General features: G+C 24.2%; 2 protein-coding genes across 2 annotated transcripts; one reads left to right on the forward strand and one right to left on the reverse strand.

The window, feature by feature from the left end:
• Positions 1–6: 6 nt before the first annotated feature.
• Positions 7–24,235, reverse strand: LOC126554691 (endoribonuclease dcr-1-like; the record flags this gene model as incomplete). The annotated part of the gene is made up of 27 exons (XM_050209740.1): positions 23,904–24,235; positions 21,947–21,996; positions 20,402–20,550; positions 20,153–20,330; positions 19,846–19,971; positions 17,183–17,355; positions 16,898–17,120; positions 16,512–16,844; positions 16,308–16,435; positions 15,962–16,199; positions 15,777–15,889; positions 15,473–15,605; positions 15,171–15,404; positions 14,934–15,107; positions 9,922–10,135; positions 9,678–9,835; positions 8,610–8,791; positions 8,336–8,547; positions 8,019–8,266; positions 7,894–7,929; positions 5,570–5,623; positions 4,261–4,392; positions 2,075–2,218; positions 796–1,008; positions 597–738; positions 238–446; positions 7–177 (listed from the first exon to the last, which is right to left on the reverse strand). Coding segments are annotated over exons 2-27 (4,335 nt in total), but the record flags the coding sequence as incomplete, so codon positions are not given.
• An 880-nt stretch (positions 24,236–25,115) lies between these two features.
• Positions 25,116–26,305, forward strand: LOC126554694 (uncharacterized). The gene is made up of 4 exons (XM_050209742.1): positions 25,116–25,785; positions 25,856–25,888; positions 25,957–26,101; positions 26,167–26,305. The coding sequence occupies exons 1-4, from the start codon at positions 25,761–25,763 to the stop codon at positions 26,303–26,305; spliced, it is 342 nt and encodes a 113-aa protein (XP_050065699.1). The 5' UTR covers positions 25,116–25,760.
• Positions 26,306–27,148: the final 843 nt, after the last annotated feature.

Below are 27,148 nucleotides of genomic sequence, written 5' to 3' on the forward strand. Positions count from 1 at the left end.
ATGTTTAAATGAGTAGCCAATTCTTCGTTCAAGTAATTCATATCCAGGCAAAACTTTGGAAAAATTTAAATCATTGTAGATATTTTCAATTGGTTTAGATTTGAATGCATCAGTGAATTGTTTTGGTATTATACCCAGACCTTGGAGAACCTTAAAACCTACTTCAACTCCACGTTTCTAAAATTAAAATAAATTGTAGTTAAAAAAATGTAATACATTATTATCAAAAATACTTACATATACATATGTACCAATCAATGATTCTACACAGTCAGCAACCATTTTATCTGAAACTGATTGTTTGTATATAAATAGATCAGATTGTGAATGGCCGACTTGTGGTATATCTTCTTCACCATCGCTATCTGACATTGTTATATCAGACAATTCCTTAAATTTTATAATTTCTTTTTCAATTTCTTTCCAAGTGTTATCTGATAATATACCTAAAATTAAAATAAGTGTTAATGTAACATTATTAGGTTTCATAAAACATAAAGAAAATGCTTAAAACTAAAAATTAATTAGGCAAAAACTTTCCAATAATTAACAAACTCTTTATTAATTGATTATTAATTAATATTTTAATATTTTACCAATAATTTGATTGTCTTTAGGAATATTTATCTGATGAAGTACATCTGATTGAAGATCACCCTTCTCAATGATTTCCTTTAATGTTTGAGGAACACCAAAGCATGGAGGTATCCAATCCATGTTTGGGTCAAAAACATTTACCTAAATTTTAATTTTAATTAATTTTTTTTTTTTTACAAACGTTCAATCTTTAAATACCGTTAAATAAGATCCAAGATTTAAATTCCTGCCAACATAGAACAAATTTCGATTTCCAACTATTTTCATCTTTAATTCAGTAAGAACTCCTTCATTATCTGATGGAAATGCATCAAATAATACCAATGATACAGCAAATTTTAGGAAACTATCGCCGTATGTTTCCATGCGCTCATAGTTAAACATATCATTAGCAAATGGTGGTGTTATTGCCTAAACATAAAAATGTACAAAATGTACAAAATGAACAAGTTTCCATAAAAATATCAAATAAAAGGGAAAAGTTAAAAATCTGGTTTGTAATAAACTATACTCTATACCAAGTCTTCAATTAAATACAACTAAAACCAGTGATTTTAAAATCTTAAGGTGTATCATGATTTAAGATAACGGAAAAGACTGATTAACTATGAACCTTGAAAATATTATTTTTGTGGTTTTTTGTTATTTTTGTTCATGTATATATAATAAAATATATGTATGTATTAGAAAAAAATACTGGACATTTTCAAATTTATTATTTATTTATAAGACTTAAAAAAACCAATTATGTAATAATGCAACAAATAATTTAATATTTACTGTGGTGGCTATGAAATGAGAATATGAATGTATAAATATATAAGTTATTAATTATCCATACTATTTTTTCAGTCAACATGTTCTAAATAAAAATTAGAACAAATACTGTTCAGAACTCATGATTGTTTTAATTTTTTAAGTTACTGAATATAAAAGATTTAAAAAAATATTTACTCTTTTTACATTAAGTGTGTTTAATTTTTCTATTTTTTTTATCATATATTAAATGATAAAAAACCCAGTTGGAAGGTATTGAGGAAGGTTGAATAGCAAAGTTCTCTTTTTAAAGTGGCAATTTCAAATTTAAAAAAATTAAACTATACAAGTATAACATAAAAATATAGAATGATGATCAAAATATGATTGTTCTATAATATTCAGAATAAAAATACATATACTAATTGAAAAAAAATAATAAATAGTTTTTTTTTTACATATATATATAAATTATAATATTATAAATATTTTATAAAAATTAATTCAAATCCAGCATTTTCGTACAATTTTAAATAAAGTGCTCTAATTTTTTAAACAATTCAATGTCATAAAACACGTTTAGAATAAAAAAGTTAATAATAACCATAGTTTTATATTAAACTGCATTTATTCACTTTAAAATAATCATAAGTATCCAATCCTCATGAATATATTGTTTGTTTGTTATTACTTAAAATATCATTATTACTAAAATAATTACTTTTAAAATATCACTTTGTCTAGGCCCGATATTTTTTGTTGAAACTTCTTTGGATAATGGACCCAATGTAGGCGATGTATTGTTTGTTAAATTTAATGTGTTCATCTCAGTCAACACATTTTTTAGTATATCTTTCATTTCCATCTAGAATAATTAATTTAATTTAATTTAATTCACTTGTTCAATAATATATATAAATTATTGAGATCAATCATAATACTTTAATTTATAAAGCATTAGATAACATTTAAAAGGCAATATTTCATAGGAAAAATATTGTTATACACTTCTAAGGTTATTTAATAGTAACAGCCTATAATGTCTACCAATTTATGCAATGTTGATTTTATGACTTATGAGAGATATAATTTCTAAAACATAAATTTAAACTTATTAAATCTTTGTAATATTTATAAAGAATTTATACACTTATATGTTATGTATATATTTTATACATGGTTTTTTTTTTAAAGTAAGTTTTACAAAAAATCATACTTCAAATATAAATTTAAAATTTAATATTAATTAAATTTTGTTTTTAAAACAATAATTATCTTAACTTAAAATGTATACAATATTTATACTGACAAAATAATAATTTATCAGTGTAATAACCAATTATTTTACTATTAATAATGATGATTAATAAGAAAAATAAATTTTGAATTTAAAAAAAAATAATAATAATAAAACGTTAAGAAATACGATAATATGTAAAATATATAAATAGAGTTAATATACTATTATACTATATATTATACTATTTCGTAACAACTTATTTCTTTCTAAACGCCTGATTGTTGTGGATAGTGTTATTATTTTAATATATTTTTCTGATTTCTTGAATATAATAATAAATAATTTCTATGGTAGGCAGATGGGCATTTTTTTTTTAAATGTTTATCATTTTTAGTTTATACATAAATTTAATTATTAAATTATTAATTACTTTAATATGTACTATAATAACTATTATTACATTTATTACAATGCTTTGATCATTAATTATAATATTAATTACCTAGTGCTTATCTTTACATTTTAGCAATGTTCTATAAAAACTATAAGTAAACAAATTTTGTCTTTGAGTTCTTGTATAATATATAAAGATCTTATAATAATAATAAATCACTTTGACTCATCTGTACTAAACCAAGAAAAGTTGGATGAGAAGCTAAATCTGAGTATTCTATCTTTTCTGTCTCAAATTAAAGTAACCTCAAGCAGTAATCAATTTTTGTTTGATTCGGTTAAATTCATTAACTAAATCGATTTTTGTTACTAACAATTTTTTGGCTTAAAAATTGTTTTACCATGCTTATCTTACTAAAATCAATAATTGACAGTTGTTAGAATAATAAAGTGATGCTCCCAACTCCTAAGAGTAAGACACTTGGAGTGTGTAGACAAACTCAGTGTCCAGACTCATTAACGCTGTCATGTGAAAAAGTCCGCCACTTGAGTTAAGTCTTAATTAAAAAAGAATATAGCTTATTATTTTTATCAAGAGAAAGCTGCACCCCTAAGTGTTGATTTTTATACTACTAATTTATAAACTTATAGCATACAACATAGAAAATTTATGTTAAAAAGAACCAATTGTGTGTTGCTAGCTTTAATATTAGAGTGAATTGACTGACTTATTATAAAGGCAAGATATTTCTGTTGGTGTTTTTTTTTTTTTTTGATATTTTAATTTTAAAGCTAGATATGAACATTTTTAATATGTAATATGTATTTACAATACTTACATCTTGCTTAAAAATTAAAATATTAAAAAAAGCCTAAAAAACAAAGCTTAAGCATAAGACAATGTCTTATCTTTATAATAGGTAAATTTACTTTAATATTAATGCTAACAACATGCAATTGGTTCTATTAAGTATAAATTTAGTATGTCAAATGTTTGAAGGAGAAAATACATGCAGGTGTAGCATTCCTCTTAATAAATAATATATTATGCTAATTTGGTCAGAAAAAAAATTAAATTACAGTATATAGTACACACATAGACCAGTCATTGTAAAATGTTAATAAGATTTTTAAAATTTTGCAAAATATCACGGAATTTAAAAGTATAAAACAAATGATGATACAAAGCACAGACAATATGAATTTAATTCAAAACATAAATAACAATATAACATATTATATTTATATTGTTATATAAAACATAATATGCTTACAAAGTTATAATAGATGTTGAGTTCATCTAATTTTTTCAAAATAATTGGCTCTGGTATTGATTGTATCATAAATTTATTGATTTCTTCAAGATGTTCCTTATCATATGATGCATATCTACGTTTTTTGCACTCCTAAAATACAATTCAAATTTCGAGATACTGAGAATACTGTATAAAAATAAATTTTCAGATACATTAATATTCACAATAAGGTTACATCTGACCACCTTATGTTAATAATGACAAAAAAAAATCAAAGAAATCCAAATAAAATCCTAACATTATGATAATGTCAAAATGTCATGTCAAGTAAATACTACCTTCAATCTACTTATGCTTTATTGTATAAAAATAAAAATATATTAAACAAACAGAACAAACATAAGTTTAACATTAAATAACAAAGATAAACATCACTCATTAATAATCATTTAATTTTAAAAAGGATTTTTATATTATATTAACATTAATCTTTAAATTCAATCAGTTTCAGAAAGTTTAATAGAAAATAGAATTCATTTACATACATTTAATGTATAAAATATAAATTTATTTAATATTGAGTAAGGATTTTTAAAAATGCTTTAAAATGCTTTTTTAAAGGGATCATTATGCACATTCTCAAAACCATAGAGTATACAGTGGCATACCACACATATACCATGGAAATGTGTTGATTAAAAATTCTATTTTAAAAAGGAATTTTATTTGAAAAAGTTAAAAATCATTTAAGTTGAAATTTTAAATTTGAATATCATTTACAAACACGTTGACTACCATAAGACTGCTGGAAGTCATAGAATAGGTTTTTGTTGTGTGCTAGGCATATTTTTCAATGTCTTCCAAATTTATATATACTATGCATAAAAAAAGAAAAAAAACAATATAAACGCAATGTGTTATTGTAGCACCATAGAAAAGTTACAGATGACTGCCAGCGGGCAAATGACAGTCAACGTGTTAAAGTTCTATTTGATAGAAGTGAGTGATATTGATATGTAGTTTGTAAGTTATGAATTTATATGCTAATACCATAAACACTTGTTCCTAAACACTTTCTACCCAAGTACTTGGCTCCCTATACGAAAAAAGTTTAAGATACATAAATTCTGATATTTTTTAAAGTATACATAGTATACATTAGCCTAAGGATCTTAAACCATTTCAATATCTGTATGTTAATATAGAAAAATGTTGAATTAAAGTGTTTTAATATTAGCAATTATTGAAATCTAAGTAAAAAATACATTTAAAAAAAGCCATGCAAAGCAAATAAATAACAACAATCAAGTATCAAATATTAGTATACCGTTCTATCATCTGATTTTCCATTTGGTGAATTGAATTTTGATTTTGAGTTTAACTGAAATATAAGTAACCCTTAAAACTTATAGATAATAATATCTATGCATACATAATTGGTTATAAAAAATAATTTTCGTAAAAACTAATTTTACAGCTAAAAAAATGATACTATATAAATAAATAATATAATATATAATTAAAAAAATGGTAAGTAATAAATTGGGAAAAATTTAATTAATAAATAATATGAGCCACAAATTATGAATCTTGATAAATCATGTTTTAAACTTTTATAGAACATATAATTTCCAAGTGCTTGTTTTATTAAGTGGTTGTCAAATGTTAAAGATAAAACCTACTTGTATTATGTCATACAATACCCAACATGGAACATTTTACAATCAGAATAATCTATATATAACTCTAATGTTTTTAATTTTAGAGTAAATTAATTTATTACAATATTTAAACGTAAAAATAATATTATCTACAAAATCTAGAATATTATCTAAATTTTAAGATTTTTAAAAATTTAATTTTAAAATAAAAATGAATATATAAAAAAAAATTCTAACTAGTAGCTCTAGGTAATAATATTCTTATTTTTAAAGTTGGTAATAGATTTATTCACTCTAATATTGAATACAACATAGTTTTTTTTTTTTTTCAAAAAATATTTACAATTTGTATTCAATGATACAATAAGCAAAATTTGATAATAAAATTACACAGCATAATGACATGATAAAAAAAAAGATTGAGCTTTAAATTTATCGACTGAAATGCTTTGAAGTATATAGATTTGATTGCTCCACAGTTGGATACTATAGCAGGATATCATGGATATCATGGCAGGGACAACATAGTTGAACAAATTATTCTAAAGGTACAATTCGCCATGTTATGCGCTTGTGAAATGGAAAGTAAACCTACAGGTATGATCAGCAAAAATTTCTAAACTCTGCTTAAGTTTAAATAATTAAACAAAACCTTATTATTGAAATATTTTTATAAATAAAATTAGTTAATATAGGAAAAATATTTAGGGTGGCATTTAAAATTATTAACATATAATAAATGTTATGTTAGTAATTAATTATTATTATGTATGCTATTAACACATAATAAAACTATAATAACTAATTCTAATAAGAAGGGCAGCATTATAAAATACGCTTATCTAGTTAGATATGTTAAAACTAGTGATGGGTAAAACTCTTTGAATCTCAAACCAAATAAAACCAAACCCTTGATGTTCGCTTCAGTTTAAAATTCAAATTCAATATGAAAAAAATTTGAACCGAACTATCAAGCAAAAAAAATATTTTCTATTAAAAAATCAAACTTGAAATTTTTTGTGAATTATTATTATTTAATGTATACCTACATAAAAAAAATTAGGAATTATCTAAATTTATTGTAAATACAGTGACATAGACATAAAAGTTAAGATGTAGAAAATAAAATAAGTGATACAAAAACTTAAAAATATAATAGTAATTAATAATATTATGGTTGATTTAATTTGTAGGTACAATGTATATTATAATAAATGTTGAGGTCGAGTTCAAGTTTAACTTAAAATGATTTTAGGTTCGGTTTAGGATAGAAAAAATAATTTCATGTTCAAATCAATTTAAAAAATTAGGGTTCGACCCATCACTAGTTAAAACAGTTAATTTGAGCCTGAAATTATCTGATAACCAGAAGCGAATTCTTTGGGCATGCTCAATATGCGCTGCATGCTTAAGAATACAAACATAATTAGTATAAATACAAAATTATTTTGACATCAATAATATATTATGTATTTAAAAATATCATAGTATATAACAAAAATTTCATCTAAACAGATCTGTTAAACTTCAAAATCTGTTATACTTGTTTGTCTGTATTTTTATCACAACATTTATTAACAAAGCATGCGATATCTGTGTGCTCAAGCTATGTAATGCTTGTTATTCCGTGAAATATTGTTTATTCTGAGACTCACGCCATCATCAGCCAAGGTACTATATACCCAAGGCATGCTCAGTGTGTTGTACTTTGCCAATGATGTATATAATTTACGTGTACGAGTATGTGGCAATTGTATTAATTTTTATAAATTTATAAATAAATAAAAATTTGCATATTATTTATTAATTATAAATCAAATAGAACTATAAATTATACCTAATGCATTATTATGAATTTATGAATGAGCATGCATTGCATGCCCATACTCCAGAGTCAGCATTCGCCACTGCTGATAACATATTAAACTCAAAGAAAAAATATAAATATATATTGAAATACTAATAAGTAATAAGTAATTAAATTACTGACCTCATTTAAACTAGATGAATCTGTTTTTTGATCATCCTAAAATAAACATTCATTTTGTAAATAAACAATAAATATACAAATAGATTTATAAGTACTAAGTAGAATAGTTTTGTATTTTTACTCACATTATTATCGTTATTCTTGGATTTATTTATAGCATACATAAATGTATGATAACTTAGAAGATCCAACATTGTTGTATTTCTTTGCCTTTCAATATCAATAGGTAAACTCTTTGAATTCCATTCATTCGCCATATTATTGTCATGAGAGTTTTCTAAGTATTTTAATGTTTCACTAATTGGCAATATAATATTTTTCTTTTTGTCTTCGTGAAAACCACTGAAATCATCAATCTTTACAGCATCTTCTGCTAACAAAAAAAAATAATTAAAATTAAATAAACTAATTAATACATTTTTAACTTAACAATTTAACTTACTGTTTATATCGTCTTTTACTTCAATGTTACACATAGAATTAATTTTTACAAGAAGATCTTCAGCCAATAGTAATTTATCTAATCGATATAATATAGTAGGCAGCATTAAAGCTTTCAACCAATAAACTGATGGAAATTTATGCCAAGTACAAAATTCTGGTATAAGTATTTCTATGTATTCACTTCGTTTATCAGGTTTTCCAATAATAAATCTAAAAACAAATACCAATATTATTAATTATTTGTAATAAATTCTTTATTAAAATAGTACTACCTGGGAATCAAATAATTAAGTTTTGATACACCCAATGATTTTACTTTTATCATAGGTTGATCTTTATGAGTAACATTAATGCTATACTTGTCACTAAAGTATGTTTCATATGTATCATATTCAGAAGTTGGAAAAGAACTTTCAGGTGTCATATCCAAGTAAACATCAGTAACAATATATCTCTAAATATTACAAATATAAAAACCAATAAGTATTATCAATAATGTTGAAAATCGTAATTCATCTAAGTAATAAAAATAGGTTTTAGATGGGTTTTATTTGATACTAGCTAATCTTGTATGACATTGTCTACGACATATTAAATAAAACCAGTACATTTATTCTATCTTAACACTGAATACAATTATAATGATTAATACAAAATATATAATAACATATATGCTACTTAAAAAAAAAAAATTGACCAAGAAATGTTTTCTATTTTTACCATACTCATAGCTTTAGCAGTTCTGCCTAAGCGATGATGAAACAATGATTCTGGAAATATTATTTATATATATAAGTTAAAAGTTAAACATTATAAAATAAATTATTACACTTATAACTGTTATAATATACTATTATTATACTTATTCACTGATATTAAGATTGATTTGCCTATAATATTTTGATTTAGTAATGGGTTTGAAATAATGTAGAGCTATAATAGGTAAAAAGCCAAAAAAAAGTTATACCAATGATTTTTAATAAATTATTCTTTTATATTTATTTAATTCTGCAAATTTCAAATTTGTATTTGTAAAAACATTGTTTATTTTAAGTTGAATAATATTCTTTTTTAAATCATTCTCAGGTCACGCAATAATTTTATAGTTTCAAGATTTTTTGATTAGACATTATATACAGATATATTTTTTTTAATAGACATACATTAAAAATAGCTAATCTGATACCCTGAGTAATCCAACAATTTATTTTCACTTCCTCTCCTCATAATGAAAATAAATCTTGTTTAGTACCTTCTCAACATTTTGGATTTCTTTTTTTAAAAACTTATTAATTTTACCATTTAATATGGTTTAAAACTAAAAGTAAAGATATAATTACTTGTATTGGTACTATGTTTCTGTACCATGGTGAAATTACATTAGGAATTTTAAGATATTCTTCATAAAATTTAGTTTTTCTTTGTTCCATAGTAGGTTCTTCTGTTTCTACAAATTTGTTTATATTGATAACATTCCAATCCACATTACATTTATTATCTAAAATATAAAAATATTAAAACATTTTGTTTTATAATTAAAATAATAATATATGTAATATATGTATATTATATTAAATTTCAAACCTGTAGAAGAAATAGGAACTACTAAATATGAATTATCTCCATTATCATAGCTTCTTACAATAAAATCTTTTACGCCCAAAACATCCAGAAATAATTTGTTATGAAAATCTTCTAGTTTCTTATGACTTGTATGGTCAAGATGCATTATTTCTACATTTACTATTATGCTAACATTAACATTACCAAAAGGTAAAAATATAGGAAAATTTGATACCTGTGTAAAGAAATAAAGAACACTAATTATTGATAAAATTAGTTAAAATAATAATGAATATTGGCAATTTAATTTTTATGTATTTTGGATTTTAGACAGAAAAAAATGAGAATTAGTAAAATTATTATTAATGAATTTTTTAAGAATACCTATTAAGTATAACATATTTATTTAATTTTAGTAGATAATATAATATATTGGTGAGCAATAACCAGTATAATGTAGATTATTTGTACAAAAAATTAAAGTAGTATTTTAATGAGAAGTATATTTAATTTCTTAAATATATATATTAGAATGAAGATTTAAATAATTAAATAAATACAGAATATTATAATATAACATCAACATTTTTTTAATGGAAAATAACTGTAGAGTAAATATATTTAATTAAAAAGGTGGGCAAGTGAGTAACGCTCTTTGCCTCTACTATACAAAAGATTTAGAGTAGATCAGTAAAATACATATGCTATGTAGATTTGAATTTAATGATACAATTGCATACAAAAAACAATTCTAACCAGAGACGGTCTATCAACTTTAGTATCACAGTATATTTCATGATACTAATTTTCTTAAGAAAATTTATTTTCCTATTAGTATTACAGTTGGTCGTTTTAATTTTTGTTGATAACATTACATTTATTATATTTTTATTATTATTAAATAAAGGATTCAACATCATAGATTATTGGACTAGAGCAGAGGTTCCATACTGTAGGTCACAACCCAAAAATGTTTAAATGTTAAAATGTTAAATTTTAAAATATTTATAAATTTCTCTATAATATTAGATTAATATAATATATTTATATAAAAAAGAAGATATATTTTGTATGTATACATACAATAAAAGCAAGTATGTGATACATTAATACTATATTTAATACCATTGATTACACAATATACTAGAAATTTGAGTCCATTTGTTATCAATGTTGATACCATTCCAATAGGCACTATATTATAGGTACATAAATATTTAAATTTAAATATTTATTTAAATGGATTTTAGCGTGAAAAATTTGGGAATCTTTGACCTAAAGTATTTAAGATATAAATAAGTATATAAAAATTAAAAAAAAAAAACTATTTATAGTGGTTTTTAAAGATAAGGGTATAATATTTATACAATGTAAAAAATAATTTTTTATTAATTAAAAATGTAATGATTTTCATGGTGTTATTTTCATTGAAAGCTTCTGCTATGTTAGATAGCATAAAAGTTTGGTTCGTATGTCTTTATACTTTGTGCAATCTTGAATTATGTATTGGATGGAAAGGTCAGTTTGGCATTTATCACACATACGTGGAGGATTTTTTTTGATAAGAAAAGAGTGAGTGATGAAGGAATGTACACTTCTAGTTTTTATAATGATTACTTCTTTTCGTATACTGAGATGATGAATAAAGAGCTATTTTTTTCTCAATTATCTTAAGTTTATTATTGAAAGGAATAGAGTCCCAATAATTTTAGGTATTTCATATTTTAGAGACGATTGTATAATAGTATGCGCCATTAGTTAGTAAGATAATAATTGTAGGATAGGAAATTATTCATTATTTACTATTAACAGCCAGCCATTTTTATGTGTGATGGCACCAACATAAATTCAATATTTTTTTAGAGGTTGACTTTAATATTTTTTGGATGTTTTGGATATTTTCATTTGAAAAACTAGAAGAATATTGAATGAGTCATTCAAGAGAATGTCTGATTTGAGATGGTCAACTTGGCTATTATGATTGCTTTAAAAATAACTTCGGTTTCAACTAAAAATAATATACTAGTTTCTGACAAAAGCTTGTAAAGGAGATTGATGTTGTTTTCGATTGTTGAAAAGCTAATTCCAGCATAGATTTAGATGCATCAGTGTACATTTTGGCAAAGTATGAACATTTGTCTTGGATAATTTCATAAAATTCTGAGATGACGATATTTGGGTTTATATCGTACTTGGTTTACAAAACAGAATTTTTTTTTTATTAAATTCTAACTACAAAAAATATCTATAAATTATTGAGACTTTGTTAACATTTTAACATTAAACACTTATAGAAAAGATAGGTAAGTAACTAAAGTACAGTTTTGCTGTATATTAAGTATTGAGTGAGTCATTAATATGAATATTGAATATATTAAATTAGAATTAAATAATTTATAATTATTGAATATTTATATATTTATTTATTTAATGATATTTATTACAAAATGTAAAAGATTAATATTTATTTTTAAATTGCAATTTCAAAATGGATCCAATTCAATTCAGATTTATTTAGGTTTCGCGTAATAATTAAAATGTAAATTGATATGATCCATTATGAAATTACATGTTGTAGACTTGTATTTAGAGCTGGCCCAATGCAATAGTAAAATAAGTAGCCTAGGGTAGCACTAATTTAGGGATGGCAAATTTCAAAAGACCAAATTGATTTACTTATTTAACTATCTAGTATATAGAAATGTATGTTTATTGTTCAACAAACACAAAAAAAATATATCTAATAACATAACAATAATATTTTGTTTACTGTGGATGTACTGGAATTATAATGCTGTATATCTATGCAAATAAAACGTCGATAACAATAAATGCAGCCTTGTACTATTTTAGAACATTTGGTTTAATTTTATAATTTTTAAATTCTTATATTTTGTAAAGAAAACTGAAGTCAATCAGAATATTGTTTTTTAAATAAAAACACAGACTTACAGTTAAAAAACAAATGTTTATATTTTATATAATCTTTTTCTCTCCAAAAAATTAACTTTTGAATAGGGAGGTATAAATTAATATTGTCTAGAGCGGCGAAAAACCTAAGACTTGCTTGTATTCACATTTTTGCATTAATTATTCTCTAGTGTATTTTAGGATTATTATGTATTTTATTTTTCTAAGAAAAATGCTAAAATTTATAAGTTAGGGGAACATATTTTACTTTTGTGAATTTAGTATTATTTCGTAAAACATGAAAAGTTAAAGCAATAGGTAGCAGACAAAAAATACAATTTTCAGCAATATAATATAACCTTGAGTTCTATAATAATATATCAATGATTACAAAAAACAATTTTGAAAATGAACAGGCTTTTATTATAATTAATTAATATCTTATAAATTCAATTTATTTTGAAAATAGCATTGAGTACAGTAAAATTTATAGTTGACATATATGTTTTAAGTCCTTATGAATAATGTTTTTAAATTTTTAATACCTATTGAATTCAATGTTAAAATATATAATTCCGTCTAAATATGATTAATATATATTCTAGAAAATAATTTGTGAATTTAATACTTGTATATTTTCAATACTTTTTAGTTAAAGTGATAACTGAATGAAATACTTATAAGAAATATTTGAATTATTGGACGTTTTAAAACCTTAGTTTAAAGAATGTTAACTGCAAATGCATATAAAATAAAAATATGCCTGTGTATTTTTAGTAATTGTCTACAAATTTAAGAATAGATAATGTGGGATCTGAATCAAATTTTAAACAATTTTGACTCAGCAAAAATTATTTTATCAACATTTAAAGAAAAAAAAACTGAAAAATTGAATTAAAAAGAGTTGTCAAGTGATTAATGCAATAATGCTCTGCAGTATAGTAGGTCACTATGACCAATTTATTAAATTTGAATCCTATGATAAGTATTATTGCACACGAAAAACGATTCTGAATGGAGATACATTTTTTAATGGGTAGTATAGTATGGGTTTTTTTTTAATGAACTGAAAACCCCAAAATGAAATCTTGAATAGAAAATTCCAATTTAAACAACTAGTATATGTTTTAAGGTTTCACAGCTAGCAATTTTCAATTATAACAAATACCTAAAATTATTTTATAGTAATTTGTTATTTTACAAGTGAATTTTGGATTTTGTTAAGATTTTAAACGTAAGATAAAAAATTTTTAACTACAAAATAATTTACAAGTAGGAATTCATAATTTTAACAAATGTTTATCAATATTTGAACTTCAAATGCTAATAAAAAAAAAAATTGTGCCTATGTATTCTAATAATTTTCAAATCACTATAAAACTAACTCATGATAACTGTGTATTAAATTTTTCAAGTATTTTGACCTAACCAAAAATATTTTATCAATACTTATAAGAATAAAACTAAACAAAAACAAATATTTCAAATGTATATAAATAGCATTAAAATATACAAAATATTTAAAAAATTAAATTATGCAAAGAAAATGCAAATCTTAATAACTGGTGAAATTTTCAAGTATCTACGACTTATACTTTTTGAATAATAACAAATATTTAAAATCGTTAACATAACACAATTTTGTAAAAATTTAAAATTCAAACACTTATTTTTCCTATAATGACAATTCGATTTTTCTCTATAGCTATTTGAAGGAAAACTTAGTGTTGAATTTTATAATTTGAACTTTGAATGCTTATAAAATCAAATCGTGACAAACAATTTCTATTTTTTTTTTAACTACAATAAGAACGACTTATAAGAAACTTTGTATTCAATTTTTAAGTTTTTTTGAAAAACCAACATTTTTTTATCGACACTTCAAAAAAAAATTTTTAGATAAATAGAAAATTTCAGTTGTCTATAAAAACTCAAAAAAGTCAAAATGTCAAAATATTTTGAAAATGTCATGTATTTCAAACATGTTTTGTGGGGATTAGATTCATAAATATAAAAATAAATGTCAAGTATTATAAAATATTTTAACTATAAATTAAATTGATTTAGAAGTTCCTACTCAGTTTACTTATTACAATACAAAAATAAATTGTGGGTTAACTTACTTTTGGTAATTTATTTGATGTTAAAATTCCAAATTCCTCATTTGACCTCAATAGTTTATCAAATGTTTCGTATTTATCTTCTTTTAATTGGATATAATCAGGAACACAACGAAGAATATGTAAATATGATGGTTTAGTTACTTGTGGATAAGATCCATGTAAGTGTGTTGGACTCTATGTAATGTTTATAATTGTATTAACTTCATATATTATAAAATTAATAATACAGTAACATACTTCAATATGCACCATCCTTCTCATTTTATTAGTTCCTGGTTTTAGTTTATAATTACTTGCTTCAATATCTTTCTCATCCCAATGTGGAAACCATTTTAAATCATTAAATACAGCATTATTTTTAATACTTATAGGTAACAGGTATTCATCTAATGCTCCAACTTTATACAATTCAATACATGCATTAAATGCTGCACTTTTTTTAGCATTTTTTTTACTTGCACAAAATATTCCCTGAAAAAAATTATAATAAACCTATGATTATTTATAGAAATTTTTATACAAAAATAATAAACTTTTACATCAATGGGAGTTTTAATAACACTATTAATTGGCAGTTTTAGTTTGTACTTTTTAAACTTATTATTATTCTGAGCAATATACCATTCTGGACTCAAATCTGTGAATCTATCTTGAGGTAAAGAAAAACAGTACCTATAAATCATTCCAAAAAAAAAAAAATTAATAAATTAATACCAATCTGATATATTTTTAAGAAAATATAAGAAGCCTATTTGTAGGTATTTTTTTAGCATTTCAGCATCACATTTGACTTTTGAGTAAAAAAATATATTAAAAAAGTACTTATGTTTTAAAATTAGATACCTATTAACAATACTTATAGCAACATCATGAGTTAATATAGCATGTTTAGTTTTAAAAACTTCTGTCATATTTTCGTCATTATTTTCATCATCAATATCATTGTCTACCAATATCTAAAACAATATTGTAAAATATTATTTCTTTCCATAATGAATGACATGTAGGACATTTTAAACTAAGTATACTTTTACAATTTCTTCTTCCATTTTATTATAATCAGATTGAATTTTTTCAAATTTCAACTGATTTGGCACCATAATAATAAATTTACTATCAGCAGAACGAGCTCTTCCTTTAGATTGTACATAAGAAGGAAAATTTTTAGGAGAATCATATCTAATGACATAATTGCAAGTTTGAATATCAACACCTTCTTCTAGTACTTCTGATGTTATAAGAACATTAATTATGTTATCATTAAATCTAAACAAAAATTAATTAAAAATTTATGAATGATTATACAGTTTAGGTAAGATAATATTTTGTAATATATATATATAAGTGTAGAGTAATATATTAATTATAAAATACCTCTTAATAATATCATTATTTTGTTGTTTTTTATACACCATTTCTTTGCTATCAGGACTTATTATTCCTCTTGCGCCAACTATAAACTCGCATACAATATTTTCTTGATTATATTCCTGGATAAAATCCTATTACATGAATCAAAAAATCAATGGATTAATTATTAGAATTATTAGTATATTATTATATTTTGTTCTAATATACCTTGATATAATGGTATAAAATTTTAGCAGTTGTTCGGCGATCAACAAATACTAAACAAGTATCAGTGGCTTTTATAGTAGATAAAATTTCCATTAATTTTTTCAGTTTTGGAGATACATTATTTAATGTAGTTGTATGACCGTTGTTAATAGATGAGTGTTTATTCATATAGTCAAACACCAATTTTCGAATTATAGTAACTTCTGATAATACCATAGACATAATAGTGTGATTTTTCAAATCAGTACATATTTTTCTTTTTTTTTCAATTTCAACTAAAAAATGCCAAGTTGCCAAAAATGCAATATATGGTCCTCCATCAGATAGATTTACCTAAAAAACAACTTTGTTCATCATCTCTATGAAAAAAAACTTTAAAAATTCACCTCTATATCAAGAAAATAATTAGCGAAATTCTTCGAAGACTGTTTTTGATTTTCCAAATAATAAACTTCATTATTTTCTTTAATTGGTTCAATTTTGGCAGGAGCCTGAAATTTTTTCAGATGATCAACAATTTTTGATATTCTTTGAGTAACAGCTACCATTTCATCATCCAAAATAAACTCATCATATAAACTTATAAATTCTTCTGGACGTGCTGAAAAACTGTTATTATTGTTAATAATTATTAGTATCATATTATTAATAGCTTTGTTTTCAATAATTACATTTGAATATTTTCATCATATTTAGTCTTTATAGTAGCGTTAAATGTATTTTGCAATTTGGTTAATTCATCTTTGACATTTTTGGTATTTGAGTTAATCAAAGTAGCAGTTAGTCCAAGAATATGAGGACGTTCATCAATGTTTAAATTGGAATCGTGAAGTACTTGCATTATCTGTTTTAAATAATAAATATATTTTAATTTAATTATTTTTGTTGTGTATTATAAATAGAATCAGTGTTTTGACCATAGGCATGTGCAGGGGTAATTGCCGACTATGCCAATGGCACCATCAGGAAAAATAGGAATGTTTTTATAAAAATTGATGATATGAAAACACAACTACAACAGATAATAAACCTAAAATTAAATTATGTGTTTTTATTACTGTACTAGATGATTTGTATAACGGTCTTGAAAACCAAATTTAACTAGGATACATTAAATACTATTAGTGCAATAATTGATTGTTTAACTGAACTAAAAGCTGAAGAATTTGATACAAAATTTCTTTCACAAAAGTATTAATAGTCATGAAATAAAAAGTAAACTAAGACAGGCTCATCAAACAAAATAATTGATCAGTAGTTGAAAAAATTATTAACAAGTAAACGTTTTGTAAATATACAAAATATGTAAAATGTAAGTGTTGAAACTTTTTACTACCATTACTGTCACAAGTTGCTCATATGAAGAGCTTTATCCAAACTAAGTTTGGTAAAAACAAAATTAAGAAGCTGCATGAAACGAGATAGATTGAATGCATTGATATTGTTACATGCTCTATCAGTTTAGTCCGAAGAGTATATTTTTTTATAGAAAGAGTTTGTTCACTTTCGTCCTTCTGGTTGTAATTCAAACACATACACAAAAATCTGTATATCTTTTAAAATCTTTTATTACTTAATTATTTATAATGAATATTTTAAAAACACAGTACTGTACGAATCGGTTACTTATACACGACTGACTATTGTTTATTCTACATTGCTTTTGTTTGCGAAGCAGTCACTTACAGGAAATGAAATATTGGTTACGCTAGAATATTGCTAAGATATGTGCTTGATAATCTAAAGTGATATTCTAAGGGTTCTCAACAATATTAATATTGTAAAAGAGCGATTCTCAAACTGTGCTCTGCGGAGCCCTAGGGCTCTGCGAGACGAATCTAGGAACTCCACGGCCACATCTGAATTAAGTACACATATTACTAATTTGTTAAATTGTTACAAGTTACATTTATATTGTATTAAGTTTATATATTTTCAATTTATTGATCCATAATTGTTTGAGTAGCAAAATTGATATTTCAAGTTTTTAAGGCTTGTAAATTTTTTTTAGCATATTAAGAGTTCCATGTAAAAAAAAATTTGAGAGTCTTTGTTGTAAAACAACTAGTATCACAGATAAATTATGAGAATGTAATTGATAAGTTTAAAAATTGACTTCTTTTTACTCGTAGATTAAAACTATAATAAAATATTACATAAATTAAATTCATATTAATTATTGTAATGTAATTCAGTTTGCATTTTTTTTTATAAATATATAATTTAAAAAGGTTAAAATTAAAATTATATTTTAATTTCATTAGAAAAAATGTTAAACAGAAAATATTTTAACATGTTTTAGAACTTGCAGAAGTAACTTACTCTCCTGATTTGTTTTAAATTTATACTAATTTTTATATGTAACAATAAGATAATTTACTAAATTATAAATTTAATTAAAAGAATAAAACATAATTACTAATTAGTAATCAAATAATACACTTTTAAAAATATTTTATTAATTAATACATTTTTTAAGAACTTTTTACTTTATTTTAAGCACTTTTTAAATTTTTAATTGAGCTACAATATCCAAACTTTAATAAGTAAAAAATAGTAAGTAGTAATCAAAATTTAAGTCAGGTAACTTAATTTAACTTGAATTATAAAATGTATGTTAAGTTAAAAAAAATAAATTTAATATATACAACATATTATGAACATAAGCCAAGCGGTGTTTCCGAATTGCGAACAAAATGACAAAAACTATGTGAGTTGTGGACACAAATATAAGATACGAATTGCAGACAAATCTCCAATTATTATTTTTGATATGACGATTGTGGACATTGGTAAATTACTGTTTAATATTATCAATATATATATAAGTATACATTATATATATATATATATATATATATATTATTTATCAGCATTAAGATCGATCGACAAAAGATGTATTGACAACCTAACTTGCTTGCTTCACATCTGTCGTCTTTCTATTCGTTTATATCACCCCGGTTGAGAACTACTGCTTTAAATAATATAATATAATATAATATAATAACTTTAGATAATTTAACAAAATTTTAAAAATAACAATTGCACTATGCAAGACACAATTTTTTAACCCCATCTACAAATTTTTTAGTAGCTTGTCCTAAGTTTTGAAAAGTGGTAAAGGGAAATATTTGTATCCGCAACTCACGAGATTTTTATTAAAAAAAAACTCTGTACGCAATTAGTATTATGACAATAAAACTTGTGTCCGCAATTTTTATGTTATAATATTGACCTGAATAATTTGTCCGCAACTAGTATGTACTTTAACACCGCTTAAACACATAGTATTAAAGTTTTGATGCTATATTTAAGAACTTCATAATTAACTTACTTGTTTAAATGGATGTAACGCTACAGCATGATGACATTCATCAAAAATAAGAAGATTAGCATCTTTTATATGCATATAACCATGATGCAAATTGTTTAAATAAATTTGAGCAGTCATAACCAAAATCTAAACAAATAAAATGCACTTGTATAGTTATATTGAGATGCTGACAAGAAAACAAGATATTCCTCAATGTTTTTTGTTTCGCCATTTAGCTGATCCCACAACCACTCAATAGGTATACTTGATGATATCTTTCAAGCACCATCACTAATTAGTTTATACATATAATTATCATGGTACTCACATGGCATTTTTCTAATATTTCATCCCAATGCTTCTGAGACCAAAAGTCAACATTCATATCCCCACTAAATGTTCCGATACTCCATGGTAAATGCCTTCTTAAGTTATTTGCTTGCTGAGCAACAAGTGGTACAGATTGGACAATAAAAAATGTCCATTTTCTTCCATGACCTATTGGTCTGAAAATAGTTTTAAAATTGTATTTGTTTTATTTTTGAAAATTAAAAATAATAATAATTTGTATACATACTTAGTTAAACAGTCTCCCAAATTTTTAACAAGCATTGTAGCTATATATGTTTTGCCACTTCCAGTTGGTAGGTATAAAATTGTGTTAGATTTTTTAACATCCTCTAAAAGCTCAAGTTGATATTTTCGAGGCACTATATCTGAAGTATCCTTTAAAAATAGTTGTATAAACAATTATAATTAAACATAGCAAGTTTTGTAATTTTTTTTTTCTCAATGCGAAGAATTGTTTTAAAGATACCTATGTTTAAATACAATTATTTTGAAAATCAAACAAAATTGAATAGTAAAAAAAATAAAAAATTTATATTACAATCTTTTTTAAAAACTAATTTAAGTTTGATAAATTAAGCAAAACGTGTTTAACTTAAGTCATACATTATAGTTAACTTTATAAATAGTAATAATAATATATTTTTATTATGTATATAGATAGTTTTATGTATGACTATGTGAATCAGAATTTCATACATTTGCATACTATCTAAGAAAGCTTCATACTTAAAACCCGATTGAACAGAAATTTGTTTTATATTCTCAAAACATATGCAGCATATATTATCAAATTTAACACATTGACTGCCACATGGCTGCATGACCACTGACGGTCATCTGTAATACTGAAATTTGATAATTTTATGCATATGTGACCACCGACATCCATAGTTCATCATTACTACCTTGCCATATGACCACCAGCGAACATAAATGAATTTGATTTTATATTATTTCTATGGGGCTACAATAATGCACTAAAATAAGAGCCGTGGCATAGCGGGAATCATTACAATTTTTTTTGATATAATACGTGTAATATGTTTTTTTTTCAATTTTTTTAAATATTTGGGATATACAAATTTGGAATAAATTGAAAAATATGCTTGGCATATAACAAATACCAATTGAATGACCGCTGGCGGCCATGTGGCGGTCAACTTGTTAAGTGTTTTCAAATATTTTATGCACATAAATGTTTAATTAGTTAATAAATAAACAAAATACAATTTCCATTTTCAAAGAAATCACTTTTTTTTTTTTTAATATAAATAAAGGCCTCAACAACATAGGTCATGGGCCTAGAAAAGAAACAAAAGTAGATATATAAACGTAATTTAGCTAGGTGGTACTATAGTGAATACAGTGGTTTATTTTACAAGGTGGGTGTAAAAGTTAAGAGAAATCACTTTTATACCACCCTATATCATATTATTTGGTATAATAGTTTACATTTTAAAATTTTTCTAAAAATTTTATTACAAAAATCATAAATATGTAAACAAAGAATTGTTGTGTTATCTTTGTAAACAATTAAATGTTGAAATTAATTTAGATAATCATTAACAAATTTTAATAGTAGCATTAATTAATATAAAGACAAAAATAAATTTCCTACTACTTTTTTTATCTATTTTATTCATTCTTTGAATATTAGTTCAAGAAAGATGAGATTTAATAAAGGTATTTTTTTAAATTATTATAATGTAATTATATTTTACATTTTAATGTATAAAATGAATACTAAGTAAACCAATATTAACTATATTACCTTTGATGGTTGATCCATTTTTGAAGTACTCAAATTAAGAAACAGGAAATCTTTAACACAAAACATAATTAAACTAAAAATGAATACTTTTAATACTTATTATCATTATATTATAATAGTTACAATATATCTTAACATTATATTTAATTCTAAAATAACACAATGAAATATCTAGGTAAAAGTTTTTAACAGGTGGTCAATAGACCACCAGGGGATGAATTTATAGTTACTCAGTAGTTTGTGAAAAAGACTTTATTATAATATACTACAGTGACATTTAGTAGTGACCTAGATGGCCAACTTCTACGCATGGGCATGGCATTGTTCTGTTTATATTACTGTTAGTTGATTAAGAAGGGGAAACAGATAAATTTGTGGCATGTGCACCACCGACAAAAACTAGTCACTACCTGAATTGTTTCAAAACATGAATGGAGTACAATAAAATCGCTTGGGACCAACAATTTTTTCCGTTATAGGGAGGTATAACTATATTATAATATTTGAATCAGGACTATGTAAATTTTCCGTTATAAGGATTCCATCTAATAGAAGATCCGTTATAGAGTAGTTTTACAGCATAATTTTAGTTTATGTTTATGCGCATTAAATTTCAGAAAAGAGTGTATTAAAATAATTACTATAATTTATACTAGTTATAATAAAAATTTTTTAAGTTAACATCAAAATATTAAATAGTAAAAAAAATGTACATTTTAGTTTATAGTGAGCTATACTTTTTAGTTTTTATTATAAAGTGGTGCAAAATACAGATAAGGCCAAGATCCCCAGATTTAAAGAATATAAGCAATTATTGTGATTTTTAAAATAATTATTTCTAAATTTAGGTATATTGATTCTTAAATTGTTAAAATAAATAGTATGTTTTTACTAATTATAAAATTTTTAATTTAAGTAATATGGCAATATAAGTTACAGAACAGTTTTTCTAAATAACAGAAGGAATAGGTATTTAAAAATAAATGGTACCAAAAAAAAAAAATTTCAAGTATTCAATAATGTGGTTTTAAAATAAGACTTTTGGTATTTTTAAATATACTTTATGACCATATTTTGAAATTTCAAAAGATTTTGTACTATTTCAAGAAGTTCCCATAGAGATACAAACTTTTGTTTTTCAAATAGAACTCCTTTTTTTACAATAAATTATTTAAAGGATAATTTTCTAGACAATGTTAACATATCAATATCAAAATATGGATAGATAATTTTTGAATTATTTAACTAGTGAACTATGGATAATGTAGCTATAGAAAATATAAGGGCTATGATGACTTAAAATTTTTAGTAATTCATATTAATCTAGATATCAACATTTATTATTTGTAAAAATAGTCTAAGTATAATTAACAAATAATTTGATATTTTTAAGGATAATTAGGTATCCTTAATATAAACCTTTTAATAACTAAAACATTACTCATTCAAATTTTGAAACCAACATTTAAAAAATATATATATCTACTAAATAATTTATAATAAAAACCAAGGTTTGTGTGTGAAAAATAAAAGTTTTTATCAAAACAAAACACTGCTTAAGTAGAACAAAAAATCTCATTTGTTTGAAATGACGATATTAATATTAAAATATAATAGTTAAAAAAATACAAATATCAAAATTTGAATAATTTATTATGAGATTAGAAAATAAAAAATGTATGTAAGTATAAAAATTATTGTAATATAATTAATGATTTATAAATATTATTAATATATATAAATGTTAAATAAGAACTTGCACTTAGGTAATATTAGTATTTTAAATCAATTTTACAAACAAAACAAGTAACTACTCAAATATTGTATTATATATTATATTTTTACGACACTCGACATGTAGCAATTTATCTGAATCATAATGAAAATTAATTACATAACAAAATTTACCACAAGATTTAACAGAAGAATCCAAACACCATCTACAACACCATATTACCTATATTAAATTCCGCGTTAATGTGTATTGTGTAATAGCTATAAAGAAGAAAATAATGTAGTATGTATTGAAATTAACAATTAAACTTTCGATGATCATATCATGCCATCACGGTTCAATTGATATATTAATTGATGAATAAGCGAATGCCGATTGCCGAATAACAATTGAAATTGGATTTTTTAACTGAGAAACGAAAGTCGCTAATCGATACTCTAGGACTCGAGAGCTAAAGAGTCAGGAAATCTCAACTCTGGCCGAAATGCCGAATCGCCAATGACGCAAATAAAAAATTTTTGAATGTTTTTACTTTTTACTGTTTTTACTTAGTAACTTACTATTTAAAATGGTTATGATAAATTGATAACTCTAAGTTCTAACCAAAAAATGACACCATTGACACACGTTTTATACCACCATAGAACCACAGAAAAATGTATTTTGTGCCTTAACCACGGTTTAAGGTATCTTAACGGATTCGAGACCACTACCACCGGGGAGCATGATTCAGCAGCATTGCAGCAGCTGCAGCTGCAGTGTAAGATATATCTTATCTATCTCAGTGGCTGCAGTTGTCCGAAAAATGATAAAAGAAAGAAAATTGATAAGACTCCGAAAGCAGGAAGGTATTGCCAACCGTCAGACAATAAACTCTCAATATTAAGATTGATAAAAATTATATTATATTATGCATATTATACTTCAAAATTAATAATTATACTACATTCTACATATATAATTTAGGCCACGGACTAAGATATACCTAAGGTATATTATTTAGGCCAATTTATAATGTGATTTATAAGTATTTAAAGTATTTTAAACATGTGAATTTCGATATAGTGTAAATTCCGCGGAGGAGTGCGGACATTCTACAAGTGTGACGCCGGCCTTAGGGATATTATATATAGATATGAATAGTTAATGATTTGTTCATAATATAATCGAGTTTATAGACAAATTTTGAAAAATTGTCTAAAAACTAGAGAAATGACCTTGAAACAGTAAAAAATGTGTAAAAATATGCACAAATGCAAAATAAGAATTACATTAGCTTTGCGCAGTGGTGATATCATAACCAATGAGGTGCATAAGAGGTGCACTTATTGGCTATTGCTAGTTGAAAAAACTGCATTAAAATGACATCGCACCAAAATTCCAACCCTAATTATAACCGAAATCTTATATGGCTTACACACTATTAAGCAACTAATTGGGAGCCTCGCTAACTTCAGAAACATAGATTAATCAATAATCGCGCAAATAAAATACGTTTTTTAAATTTGGCAATGAATTTCCTATTGAGTATGCCACTTAAGATATCGGTTATTCCAGCTTCCATATATTATATATAATACAATCGCTTTTATAAATCATATCTATATTTCTGATTTACAAAATATTGAGCAGTTCTTTTTCTTTTTGAGACTTCTTACTTATTGTTATATTTCTGTAAGCATATAATAATTATTGACTAAAATATATATATATTATATATCTTTTTAAGTTTAAATTGTACGTTGTACGTATTCTCAATTCTGCATCTTACATATTATTTTGACAATAAATTAAATTATAATTAAAAATGGATGTGCCATCAAATAACGGTAAATATTTTTATATTTTTTAATAAGCTTTAAAAAACACATTTTTTAAAAACCAAATTGAAAGTTTGTTTAGATATTGTAAATCATGACCATGCCTATCATATTACCAATCAAGAGCATGTTAAGTGTATACAATAGATTTACCTATTAGAAAATATGTAATTAATTATTTAATTAACATAGCCTAAAAATTACTAATATATATAATTACACTCTAGGTATTATTAATCATGATCATGACTATGTACCGATGGATTTGGTACACAATGATAATGGTATGTATTTAACCGTTTAAGTAATACAAAATAGTATAAATAATTATTACTTTTTTTTTTAAATAAATAGATTTTATGGAGCCCATTGAAAATTATAACCCAGGTATGTCTTTATGTTATTTAATGTACTTCTTTCACTAAAAACGTACTATGTATTATTATATGAAATAGAACCCCAAGAACTTACACATGAAGTCCTTAATTTGGAAAAACCCGAGACGTATAAAATAGATTTTGGTACACAAAGGACAACCGAAATCATACGGGATAATCTGGGCTTCCATTATTACAAAAATAAAAAAACTGAGAACAAAATGTGAGTAAAAAAAAAAAAAGGTTACTTAAAAAAATTTTTAAAAATGAAATGTTATAATTGTACAGATATTTGGTATGTCTTGAAAAAAAAAAACAAAAAATCCATGTCGAGCAACTGCTCATATATCTCCTGACCAAAATGATGATAAATTGGTTTTGTGTAAGCAACTGTAATAACGCAAAAATAAAGAAACTAAAAATTTAAATATTGGTAATTGTAAAAATATTAATATGTTGATTAATATTTTTATTTTTAAAAGTAATGTTTTGTTATATGTGAAGTAGTTTAAATAAATTGTATCGGCAATCACAAGGGACACAAGCCTTGAATGATTGCCTCAAATATATTTGTAAGTTATTAGAAATTTATCGATTATTTTAGCCTATGTTTTATCACTCTAAATTTGCGGAATCACCTTCCTCCTGATGGTCGGAGGGTTCTCGAGGTCGAGCTTCGAGAACGATCAAGTAAACTCTATAATACTATTATTGTTTAAATATGGATGCGCATGCACCTTACCTTGTCCGCAGCTGTCTCTGGTTGCAGTCGACGTAACAAGGATAGAATTTATTGAATTTTTTAGCACTCAAGAAAGAAATAACTAAACACTTTGACAAATTTCGTTATAGGAAAAAGAAACAGTAAAGTTGTCATAGGTAATGTCTTTTGAGTGGTTGTGTGTAAGTCTGCTGTGCTCCTGCACTTGTCTGTTTTAGTGGTGCTCGTGCACTTATATGTTTTGGATGTGCTCATGCACTTCTCACTATGGAGGGTGCTCATGCACTGATGAGAGGAGACGATTTAGGCCAGGTCCGCCAGAGTCATCGGCGGCCCGATCAAAGGTGTCGGTGTCCCCAAAGAAAATTGTCTTTTTCCCTGGTGAAAGCGACCCTGACCGGACCATCCCCCGTCTCCGGCGGCACATAAAAGAAGTTGCATGTGTTGCGCTGTACCGTTATAATCCCGTACAGTGTCCTGTACGAGACTAGATAATAGGAATCGTTCCAATCACCAGTGACATGATTTATTGGGGTTATTTTAGATTTT

The sequence above is a fragment of the Aphis gossypii genome, unplaced genomic scaffold (assembly GCF_020184175.1).
Source record: "Aphis gossypii isolate Hap1 unplaced genomic scaffold, ASM2018417v2 Contig00579, whole genome shotgun sequence".
NCBI lineage: Eukaryota > Metazoa > Arthropoda > Insecta > Hemiptera > Aphididae > Aphis > Aphis gossypii.